Source organism: Erinaceus europaeus, chromosome 15 (genome assembly GCF_950295315.1).
Source record: "Erinaceus europaeus chromosome 15, mEriEur2.1, whole genome shotgun sequence".
Lineage (NCBI taxonomy): Eukaryota > Metazoa > Chordata > Mammalia > Eulipotyphla > Erinaceidae > Erinaceus > Erinaceus europaeus.
This window is the reverse complement of record NC_080176.1, coordinates 74,114,248-74,126,313: the sequence shown is the minus strand read 5'-3', so window position 1 is coordinate 74,126,313 and position 12,066 is coordinate 74,114,248. Positions and strand designations below refer to the sequence as shown.

General features: G+C 53.8%; 1 protein-coding gene and 1 long non-coding RNA gene across 9 annotated transcripts in view; one reads left to right on the top strand and one right to left on the bottom strand.

Moving 5' to 3' along the window:
• The window catches only part of ZNF532 (zinc finger protein 532), a 103,043-nt gene that overhangs the window by 47,466 nt on the left and 43,511 nt on the right, over nt 1-12,066 (bottom strand). For all 8 annotated transcript variants that reach the window (XR_009545089.1, XM_060173949.1, XM_060173946.1 and 5 more), the window contains one exon: nt 3,818-6,357. Coding sequence is in view for 7 of the 8 variants with exons in the window: in XM_060173949.1 (XP_060029932.1) it covers nt 3,818-6,340 (2,523 nt within the window). In the remaining variant the exon portion in view is untranslated. The remainder of the gene's footprint in view (nt 1-3,817; nt 6,358-12,066) is intronic.
• Nucleotides 9,859-11,300, top strand: LOC132533029 (uncharacterized). The gene is made up of 2 exons (XR_009544913.1): nt 9,859-10,846; nt 11,048-11,300. It is a non-coding gene; the product is annotated as an uncharacterized LOC132533029 (long non-coding RNA).

Sequence of the window (12,066 nt, the reverse complement as noted above, 5' to 3'; positions counted from 1 at the left end):
ATCTATAGACGGGCTACAGTTAAAAGAAACCATGTGGCAGCACAGACACAGAGCTGCTCTAGTGCATCCCTGAACAGACTGCGGGCCTGGGAACAGACCCAGAAATGTTCCCAGCTGACAGCCAGCAGAGGCACAGAGAGGCAGCTCAGTGGAGGCAAGACAGCCCACCTGCCTATGGACACATGGCGCCGGAGGAAGTTGGGACCCACGAACAAAGAGAAAACCTCAACCTAAGTCTGATGCCTTGTAGGAAAACTCACCGCAGTGGATCACAGATGTTAACACATTAAAAAAAAAAAATCACAAAGCTTTTGGGGGGTTAAAATACTTTGGATGGAGTTTTCAGCATCTAGCAGGAAGCATTCAAATTTGACAGCAAGATCACAAGCCGTGAGAGAGAAAACTGATAAAATGAACTTTAGCAAACTTGGAAGCTTTGCTCCAAGTAACCTGGGAGTTGGCATGAGGCTTAAAGTTCAACCCCCACCCTTGCGTATGCTGTAATACTCTGGTTTTCTCTCTTGCAAATAAATAAGCAGAATACCTATGGCCACTAAGACAAGTGACTGAGGAGGTGGCTCAACGGTAAAAAATTTAAATAAAAAAAAAAAGAGGGGGTCGGGTGGTAGTGCAGGACATGGTGCGAAGCACAAGAACCAGCGCAAAGATCCCAGTTCAAGCCCCCGGCTCCCCACCTGCAAGGGATCACTTCACAAGCGGTGAAACAGGTCTGCAGGTGTCTTTCTCTCCCCCTCCTCTCTCAATTTCTCTGTCCCATCCAACAATAATGACAGCATTAACAACAATAATAATAACAATGATAAACAAGGGCAACAAAAGAGGAAAAAATAGCCTCCAGGAGCAGTGAATTTGTAGTACAGGCACCGAGCCACAGTGATAACCCTGGAGGCATTAAAAAAAAAAAAAAAAAAACTAAAGGATGGACAAAAGACACGAAGAGATTGTTTCACAAACAAACACATGACAACACCGTGTGGTATAAATCTCCACTCTGGGCTCAGCTAGTCAACCAGAGGAAGGAAATGGAATGGGGTCAATGTCCATCTTTGGCCTCAGAGTTCTCACGCATTCTAAAAAGTCCCATTCTTGGGTATCTCAGGTCAAACAGCTACACTGCACTGTGCATGTTTTTTTGGTGCTGGGGTTGGAAGCCAGGGTCTCCCACATGGAAACATGTTCTCTGACACTGAGCTACATCCCAGCTCTTACACTGCACACGGTTCCAGCAAAGACAAGAAGTCACAGCAAAGTAGTCAAACAGCCACACACAGAGAAATGGGCATCTCTGTCCTTGAGAGAAGAGGTTCACCCTGCTCAACCTTAGCTTGCCTGCTGAGCCTAAAAAGCTAACAGGCCAGAGGCTGGGGAGATAGCTCAGTGGGCAGACCACAGGATGGATGGGCAGGCCTGCGGTTCCCAGTTCAATACCCACTGTTGCATGTACCGGCGTGGTGCTCTGGCTTGCTTCTCATGCACAACTCTCTACCACCTATGGAAGATTTTTTTTGCCTTCAGGGTTATAGCTGGGACTCGATGCTGGCACGATGAATCCACCACTCCTGGTGGCCATTTTTTTCCATCTTATTGGATAGGACACAGAAAAATTGAGAGGAAAAGGAGATAGAGAGGGGTTGAGAACACCTGCAGACCTGCTTCACTGCCTGCAAAATCAATCCCCTGCAGGTGGGGTGCATGGGTCCTTGTGCTTCGTACTATGTGCACTTAACCAGGTGAGCTACTGACTGGACCCCAAAGTTAATTTTTTTTAAGTAATTAAGTGGGGAGCCAAGTGGTAGTGCACCCGGTTAAGCGTACACAGTGCAAATCGAAAGGACCAGTGCAAAGATCTGGGTTCAAGGCCCTGGCTCCTCACCTGCAGGATTGTTGCTTCGAAAGCAGTGAAGAAAGTCTAGAGGTATCTTTCCTTCTCTCCCCCCCTCTCTCAATTTCTCTGTTATCCAACAGCAACAGCAGCAACAACAGAAAAAAACAATGGCCAAGAGAAGCAGTGGATTTGTCAAGCAGGCACTAAGTCCCAGTGATAACCCTGGAGGCAAAAAAAAAAAAAGTAATTAAGTGGTTAGCAACAGAAACAAGGCAATATTAAGAAGATGGAAGTTGCTACTTTCTGCTCTAGTCCTTCTTCCTTCTTGGAGAAGGAATCCAAACAGACAACCTGCTGAAGGCAACTCAAAACACCCTAAACTGACCGGCACACGTGGGTAGGAAGGAAGGTAGCGGCGGTGAGAACCCTCAGCATCAGGATGCAGTTAAATCTACCACTATGCCAGTCCACTCCCCAAACACCGGCAGACTAGAAACAAGGCAGAATAGATGCAGCTGGGGGCGGAGCTGGGGTTGTCTGTTTTCTAAAAGCATCCTTTAAGATGGACAGACAGGTGACATCCAGGTGAAACCCGAGACCACCACCACCACACTCTGGGGCACCCCATCGCCCTTGGGGCCCCCTGAACCTGCTGGCTCCTTGCCTCTTACAGTCAGAGCCAATGAAAGCTGCCAGAACGTCCTCCAGACTCCTTGCCCTTCCCATTCCTGGTAAACTACCAAGTCCCAAGGGAGAAAGTTCTTGAGGCCTTTATTCTTGATCTCCTGGTCCCCAAACTGAAAGTCCTACAACTTAACTCTGCAGATGCCATCAGGGAACTAATGCTGGGAGCATGCTAGCTGGACGAGCCGTGCGTGAGCCTCACTCACACAACATCCCGGAGGCAGAGGGAGACGGCTTGGCTGCCTGGTCTCTGTAAGCACAAGCTTCAGCCAGAGTCTGTTAGCTCCAACTAGCTGCTCCTTCCAGTTTAACAAGGTTTTCACTTGGACAATGCATTGTGTGGTCTGTCTTCACTCAACATGTCCACTTACTGCCAAGTGCTGTTGCCTATTTACAAAACACATCTACCTTAGCGCCAAAAGCTGCGTTCTCAGTAGAGCAGCAGAGGACCAAGATAAAAGGACTGAGCGATCCCCATTGCAAAATGATTTTCACAAACCTGACACCTCCCACCTGAAAATAAATGGGTAAAAATAAGCAAGCAAATCCTTTCCTACTTGCCAATTACATTCAAAGCAGTAAAAAGTACTGGATCTACTTCTAGGCCATTAATAACACCATTAAAAAAAAATGGTACCAAGCATGTGTGTTTAACGCTAAAAGACATTATTCCAGTATGTATTAGTATCTATGGGAAAATTTTAAATCCCCAAATTGTCATTAAGAGGCCCTGAATCCAAAGCAATGTTCTGGTGCTATTATATTCTCTCTCTCTCTCTCTATATATATATATATATGACTAGCTATGCTGCTGGAACAGCTTTGCCATGTGCACAACCCCGGTTTGAACCCGACCCCCACCGCACTGAAGGAAACTTCGGTGCTGTGGTCTCTTTCTTCTTTCACTCTGCTTCTCAGCTTCTATCTTAAAGTGAAAACAGCTCGGGAGGAAGGTGACTACTTGACACGGGCCAGCGGTGCAATGAGCTAGGTCTCACGACTGCACCCAAAGATGCCCACGGCCCGACAAGCACTGGTCAAAGACGCTGCGACTCAACTAGTACAGACAGTAAGTACGTCCAAACCAACCACCTCCCCCTGCCCCACTAAGGAGGCTTCTGATTTAGCCTGGTCCTGGGACACATCCTTCCTCGCGCAGGCGCGCGCACCGGCCTTCCCGCACCCCGCGCAGAGCCGAGCCCCGCCCCACCGCAGGCGTCCTAGCGACCTCCTCGTGGCTACGGGCCGGGCCGCCTGAGAAACAGCGAAAGGGGAATGATACCCTACTTGTCCACTCGTCTCGGCCGCCTGCTGGAAGTGCGTCGCCAGCGACGTCTCATCCTGGAACACCTCGTTGCACTCCAAGCACTTGAGGCTGTGCCGGCAGAGCTTCGAGGGGTCCTCGTCCAGGGGCATGGCGGGGGCGATCGGGGTGCTGGAGGGGGCGGAGATGACGGTCCCAGTGGCGCCCGACTGGACCTTGGCGGCGGCGGCCGAGGCGACGTGGGTGCCGGCCGCCCCCGGGCTGGGCAAAGCGGCGGCGGGCGCGGAGGGGACGGCGGCGGCGATGGAGACGGCGGCGGGCGCGCCGCTGGTATTGCTGGCGGGGGCGGCGATCATCTGGTCGGCGGGGACCGGCTTCAGGATCAGGTGCGAGCACTGCATGACCACCCCCTTCTCCTTGTGGCCGCGGGCGTGCGACAGCAGGCTGCACTTGTTGTAGAAGACCAGGTTCTTGGTGCAGTGGTTGCAGGTGACCTCGATGCGCACGCTGCGCCGGTCGTAGTGCTGGCTCAGGCTCTTCTCCAGGGCGAACGAGTCCCCGCACTCCAAGCACTTGTAGCCGCGGCTGGGCAGCGTGATGCCCGCGTTGGCCGGGGGGCTGAGGTTGGGGATGTAAACCGGGACGGGGTTGACGCTGCTCAGCACCTTGTTGAACGCCTCCACCACCGAGCTCTGCAGCGAGGACACCACCTGCACGCGGGACACTTTCTTGGGGGGCTGTGCGGCGGCCGCGTTGATTATTGCCTGCTTGATCTGCTGCTGGGGTTTGGTGAGCACCTGGCGGAGTTCCGACGTGGCCTGGGCGCCCTGAGGCAGGAGGTTAAGGTTGGCGAGGTGCACCGTCTTTGGCACGAGTTTGGCGCTGGCCAGGCTGGACGCCGGCACCACCACGGTCTGCTGCTGGATGGCGCTGGCCGCCTTGATGATGGCGCTGCTGGCACTCTGCACCGAGGCGGCCGAGATGACCGTGGCCTTGACCGTCGTGTTGTTGGCCAGCTTCAGGTTGATGACCTGCGAGCCCGCCGTCTTCACGGCGGACACGGGCAGGAAGGCCGTGGCCACCGGCTTGATGGTGACCTGCTTGGGGGTCAGCTCGCCCGGGGCCACCGCATTCGTCACCACGGCCGCCGCCCCCGACGGCAGCGGGGCCCGCGGCGGGGACGAGAGGACGGCGGCCGAGGTCGGGGACGACAGGATGGAGGTCACCGAGGCCACCACGGAGCCCGGCGGCTCGGGGGGCTTCCTGCCGGCGTCCGGGTCGGCGTCGGGGGGCACCCGGGTCACCGTCCTCTTGATCTCGCCCGACGACGTCTTGATGGTTTTGATGCGGACTTTGGGGATGGCGGGGGTGGAGCCCGCGGGCGACGAGGGCGACCCCTTGCTGCTGTTCTCGCTCGAGATGCTGCGGGGGCTGTCGGGCTGCTTCAGCGGCGGCTTCTTAGGGCCGTCGATGAGGCTCTGGGCTTCGGGGGACTTGTCGGCGGCGGCGGCAGTAGCGGCGCGGGGGCTGTCGTGGGGCTCCTTGGGGGACGGCGAGGGGTCCCGGGAGGGGGTCGCCGGGGGCTCCCGGGCGGGGTCGGAGGCCGCCTTCTTGGCACTCAGGGCGGCGATGGCGGCGATGCAGGAGGAGAGCTTGGAGGAGGGCTTGGTCCTGGACGGGGCGGGCCCCGGGGCGCCCTCGCTCTTCTCGGGGCCCGGCTTCCCGTCGTGGGCCCGGGCCTCCGCCAGCCCCTTCTCCGCGCTCTCCTTGGGCTTCTCCTCGGCTTTGCGGGGCTTGAAGGGCTCGTAGACGCTCAGGCCGATGGCGTTGCTCTCCGCCTCCCGCTTGACGGCTTTGCTTTTCTCCCCGACGCCGGCCTTGCCCAGCGCCGCCTCCCCGCCCAGCGCCTGGAGCTTGTCGTAATCCTGCTGGGACACGGCGCCCGTCAGCACGTGCGCGCGGAAGCCGGCGCCCCCGCGCGGGTCCTCCTTGTCCGGGGGGTCGTCCACCTCGATCTTCTCGTCATCGTCGAACTCCTCGGCGCTGGAGATGGGGCTGAACTGGCTGAAGGCGGAGTCTTTGAGGGCGGCCTCCGATGACGACGATGACGACGACGACGACGAGGAGGAGGAGGAGGAGGAGGAAGAGGAGGAGGAGGAGGCGGAGGAGGCCGGGGGCGCGTCGCCGCCCTTCAGGCCCTTGGGGCCGTCCTTGTAGGCGTCCAGCGAGGCGGCGGCAGCGCTGAGGAAGCCATTGTGCAACCCATTGCCGGCAGGGGCGTGGCCGTCCTTGTCCAGGCCCTCGGGGGCGGAGTCGACGGTGCGCACGTTCTTGACGATGACGCTGACGCCCACGTCCGAGGCAGACGGCGCGTGCGCGTCCTCGTCACCGCCGGCGCCACCCCCGCCGTGCGCGTGCTGCTTGATGTGACCCTCCTGCTCGTCGTGGCCGGACTCGATGGCTGCCTTGGGGTCCACCATGTCGGGGATGTCGAAGGCTGCTAGCAGGTCGTCGAAGTCTGGGGTCTTCATATCCCCCATGGTCATGAGTGGGATCGGCCGGCCTGCGGGGACCAACGGGAGAGACGGAATCAGCGAGCATGACGGCGGTGGGGTGGGGGTGGGGACTGGAAAAGGCCTGAACCACCCGCGGGACGGCCGCCCCGCCCCGCCCGTAAGGACCAGCGGGCTGCTATGGCAACGGGGATGTCCTCCTGCTGTGGCGGCCCCGCCCCCTCCCTGAATGACAAAAGAGGCCCCCTGGGGGGGTACCGATCCACCAGCCAAGGCCCACATCGGATGGAGAAGCAATTATGGAAGCCAGAACTCCCACCTTCAGCACTCCAAGAAGAATTTTGGTCTATACTCCCATAGGGGAAGATGACCAGAGGGCTCTGAATTCCCAACTCCATCAGGACCAGAGGAGAGAAGAGGGAAAAAAGGAAGGGCATTAGGAAGTAGGAGTAGCAGGTGTGACTTTGAAAGGAAGGTTAGACCATAGGAGATAAAGAAAAAAAAAAGGCAAATATATATAAATATAGATATAGTGACCTTGAGAGAACTACTGCAGAACTACTATTTCCGATGGAGGGAATCGTTGGGTAGGGGAGATAGCATAATGGTCAGGCAAATAGACTCTCATACCTGAGGCTCCCAGGTCCCAGGTTCTGTCCCCTGCACCACAAGCCAGAGCTGAACAATGCTCAGGCAAAAAATAATAATAATAATAGGGGAGTCGGGCGTTGGTGCAGAGGGTTAAGCGCACCGGGCGCAAAGCGCAAGGACCAGTGTAAGGATCTGGGTTCAAGCCCCCGACTCCCCACCTGCAAGGGAGTTGCTTCACAGGCTGTGAAGCAGGTCTGCAGGTGTCTTATCTTTCCTCCTCTCTGTCTTCCCCTCCTCTCTCCATTTCTCTCTGTCCTATCCAACAACGACATCAATAACAATAATTACAACAACAAAACAAGGGCAACAAAAGGGAATAAATAAATATAAATATTAACAACAAAGTGGGACCAGGTGTGGTGCACCTGGTTGAGCGCATATGTTACAGTGCACAAGGACTAAGGTTTGAGCCTGCAGTCCCCACCTACAGGGGGAAAGCTTTAGGAGTGGTGAAGCAGGGCTGCAGGTGTGTCTCTGTCTCCCTCCCATTCTCCCCCTACCCTCGATTTCTGGTTGTCTCTATCCAATAAATAAAAAATTTAAAAATCCAGTGGAGGAAATGGGGACACAGAACTCTGGTGGTGGAGACTGGACAGAGAAACTGAGGGGGGCGTGAGAGATAGAGGAAAGGGGAAAAGCAGGCACCTGCAGACCTGTTTAACCGCTGGAGAAGCATCCCTCCTGTAGGTGGAGAGCAGGGGCTCAGACCTGGGCCTTGAGCATGGTGGCCTGTGTGCTCAGCCAGCTACACTACTGCCCGGCCCCCTAATACTATTTATTTTTCTACTATGTACACTGTAGTGTGTGTATCCATGTATCTCCTTCCCTACTAGCTTATCAACTTCTGTGGACAAGCAATTTTCTCTCTTACATATAAAGGTAGGCCAGAATGCTGGCTTTGACCTGGGCAGCTCTGAGGCCCTCAGAGGTGAGGGAGCTCCTTGGTCCTTTCCCAGAAGGAACCCCACACTCCTGTAGGGCAGGGAAACAAGCAGCCTGGAAGAAAAATGGGAGAGAAAGGAGAATGAAAGAGGGAAGGGAGGGAGAGGGAGAACAGACAAGAAAGGAACTGATGCTAAAAAGGAAGTGGGTGGCAGGACTTGCATTCAAGAGGTTCCAAGTTCAACCTCCTAGTACTGCATATGCCCAAGGAATATCCATTCTCATTAGTAAGTGAAGGAGGAGGAGAGTGGCCTGGGAGGTGGCATAGTGGATAAAGCATTGGATTCTCAACCATGAGGTCCTGAGCTCACTTCCCAGCAGCACATGTACCAGAATGTATCTGGGTTTATTTGGTTTTTTTCCCTCTCTCTCTCTGCCTATCTTTCTCATGAATAAATTCTAAATTAAAAAAAAAAAAGAGGAGGAGAAAGGAAGATTACAGCTGACCTCGGGCAACTTCCCACAGAAGAACTTGCCTGACTAGAAGCTCCAAGTCCCCACACCTTCAACATTTACTGGTCTTCCTTCCTCAAAGCTGCATTAAATCACCGGGAAGTGGCCTCCACACTTTGCTGAAGTATTTCATGCCTCTATCCCCCAACACTCCCTGGACAAGACCATGCCTTCTAATAAGGTAGAATTCCCATTCAAGTGACAAATATATGCCCGTGGAAAATCCTAAGAATCACAAATCCATCCACAGCTACTAAGACACCCTCCACATCTTCACTTACGCTGGAATGTGTCCAAATGCTTCTAAGCACCTAGCCGAACAAAGCACTGCTGCAGATGCCACGGACTCCTATGATACCAGAGGAGCGAGAGAAAATGTCACCTCCCATCAGCATTTGTCCTAACGCAAGGCAGAGCTGCAAGCGTCAGGGCACTTTGCTCCAGATGGTTGGCTTAGCGTCCGTGGCCACCGTCCTATCAGACAGGTGTCTGCAGGGCCAAGAAGAGCTTACCACGACGTTAAAACTACAGCCAGGGGAGTCGGGCAGTAGCGCAGCGAGCTAAGGGCACGTGGCGCAAAGCACAAGGATCCCAGTTGGAGCTCCCGGCTCCCCACCTGCAGGGGAGTCCCTTCACAGGCGGTGAAGCAGGTCTGCAGGTGTCTGTCTTTCTCTCCCCCTCTGTCTTCCCCTTCCTCTCTCCATTTCTCTCTGTCCTATCCAACAACGACAACAACAATGGCATCAATAACAACAATAATAACTACAACAATAAAACAACAAGGGCAACAAAAGGAAATAAATATAAAACTACAGCCAGGAATGGTCCAACAGCCAGCATAGCTAGAGCAAACGTTTGCAAACATGAGGGTTTTGGGTTCAGCACACATGCAGACTGATGCTCTGGTGTAGTCTCTCTCTCTCTCTCTCTGTATGTGTGTATATAAAAGTAAGAAAGAAAATCTTTTTAAGAAAATTAAAGCTGGGAGTTGGGTGGTAGTGCAGCCGGTTAAGTGCAGGGCCTAAGGATTTTGGTTCAAGCCCTGGCTCCCCACCTGCAGGGGAGTCGCTTCACAGGCGGAGAAGCAGGTTTGCAGGTGTCTCTCTCTCGCCTCTTCTCTCCATTTCTCTCTGTCCTATCCAACAGCGACGACATCAGTAACAACAACAAGAATAACTAAAACAACAAGGGCAACAAAAGGGGAAATAAATATTTAAAAAAATACTTTAAAAAAATTAGAGCTAGAGCCAGGCAGTGGCACTCCTGATAGACTGCACACACTACAGTTCACAAGGACCTGAAGTTAAAGCCTCTGGTCCCCACCTGCAAGAGGGGAGCTTCACAAACTGTGAGCTGAGGCAGTGCTGCAGCTATCTCTCTCATTCTCTCCCTTCTCTCTCCCTCTTTTATTTCTCTTGAAAGAAAGAAGGAAGGAAGGAAGGAAGGAAGGAAAGGAAGGAAGGAAGGAAGGAAGGAAGGAAGGAAGGAAGGAAGGAAGGAAGGGCCACCCGAGTGGTAGATTCACTGTGTAGGCAACATGCTTTAGTGACAACCTGGTAGCATGAGAGTAAGTAAAAATTTAAAAACAAATATACAAATATACAAACTCGAGTTGACAGAAAATGTGCACAGGAAACAAGACATTAACGTTCGCAAACTGACACTGAGGCGAAGCTAACTATGAGAAGTCCCACTCGGCGTGACAGGCGCATGACTGGGACTTTTTCAGCTAAAACAAAAGGGAACATTTCAAACTGTGAAGTGCTGGGAGGGGAAACCTCATCTGGCAGCTACTCGAGAGCTACCCACTTAGGAGGGCACCTACCGCCCTTCACACTGAAATCCCCCCGGTACAACGTCCCCAGGACCTGGAGCAGCTATGCAGATGCATGTCTGCAGGTCACTGTTTCCAGAGCACTCGGGACTGGGTGTCGTAAGCTGTGTGGGCTCTCTGTAGGAATCCCAGCCCCTAAACTATTAAAAAGGCTAGAAAGGTGGGGTTAGAGGCCCTGAAAGGTGGCCATTATTATTCTGGGAGAGAGGGAGCGAGACAAGCACCACTTAGTCACTTACAAATCCTCTTCTGCCTTTGGTTTCTCTGTGTTGTGTGGAGCCAAGGATGGAAGCCAGAGTCTCAGCCACCAGATATGTGCTCTATTGACCACCCCCCCAGCCCAGAAAGTTGGATCTTTAAGGGCACCAGTAAGTCTACACTACACACAGCTAGACCCTGGAGGTCCCTGGTGGTTGCGGGGCTCTACCTCTCGAGACATCCCTTCCTCATCTGCGGGCGCCAGGGATCCGCCATCTGCCTTCCCAAGATTCTGGGAGGGCAGATGCAACCGGTTTCAGGCTGTTCATCCCAGAGGAGCAGCAGGTGCAGGAGCAAAAAGAACTGAGGGGACAAGCCCAGTCCCCACGGGTGTCAGCCCTGGACACGTGAGACGAAACATGTTTAGCAACTGATGGCTCAGCTGAGCTTTGTGGCCCAAGGTATTTACTCTCAGGGGTCAGGTCTGCTTTCTACTGTTTACAAAGTGGGGGGGGGGGTGGTGGAGCCCACAGGAACTCAGTGTTCTTCCAAAGCAAGGGTCGCCCACCACACTGCCCTTTTCCCCTCCTGTTTGTCTGTTTTGCAGAAACAGGGTCTCCTACATGTGCAGTTTCACCCCTCCAGACCACTTTTCTTTTCAGATGGAGAAACCAGAGAGTGAGAGCGGGGCTAGGAGACAGCTCAGCTGGAAGACTGCAGGATCCCAGTTTGAGCCCCCCGCACCACTGTGGTGTTTTTCCTTCTCTCTGTGTTCCTCTCTCTCTCTCTCTCTCTCTCTCTCTAGCTCAAAATAAATATAATCTGCTGGAGCAGTGGAATCATGTAGGTATGAAGTCCCAGCAAAAAGAGAAAAAAATCAAAAGGAAAAGAAATAAAAGTTCGGAACTGTAACCATTACTTGTAATTTTCTTTTGTTTTTTGTCCCTCCAGGGTTATCGCTGGGGCTCAGTGCCTGCACTACGGTGCCTGAGCTATGAATCCACTGCTCCTGGAGGCCTTTTTTTCCCTCTCTGTTTTACTGGATAGGACAGAGAGAAATTGAGAGAGGAGGGAAAGACACGGAGAGAGAGACACCTGCAGATCTGCTTCACGGCTTGTGAAGTGCCCCCCCTGCAGGTGGGGAGCCGGGGGCTCAAACCGGGATCCTTGTGAGGCTTCTCTGCTCGCACTTCGTACTATGTGCACTTAACCTGGTGTGCTGCCACCTGACCCCATTATCTTGTAATGTTGTAAATCAATATGAAAAAGGAAAAAGAAAAAAGCCTCAACTGCAAAACAAAGAAGGGAAGGAGAGTGGAAGAGAGAAAGAAGGTGGGGGGTATCACACAGCTGCACTACAACTTCCTCTGCTGTCACAGACCCTCCCATGCAATGCTGGGGCGGAGGCCTGGGCTGCGTATACAGAGACACTTGCCCGCCCGGTGAGCTGTCCCTCCTGTCCCATCTGCCTAGCCAAAGTTCGCTCAAGACTGGAAAACCTAGCAAAGACACCCCCCATACACACACACACACACACACACACACACACACACACACACACACACACACACCACCCCCACTCAGCCCTGAGAGCTGAGCAGGGCCTGACAGCGCCCACTGGAGTGAAACCTGTTGTTAAAATTCGTAGGCTCTAGCTGGCCGGGCTAGCTTCACGGGCAGG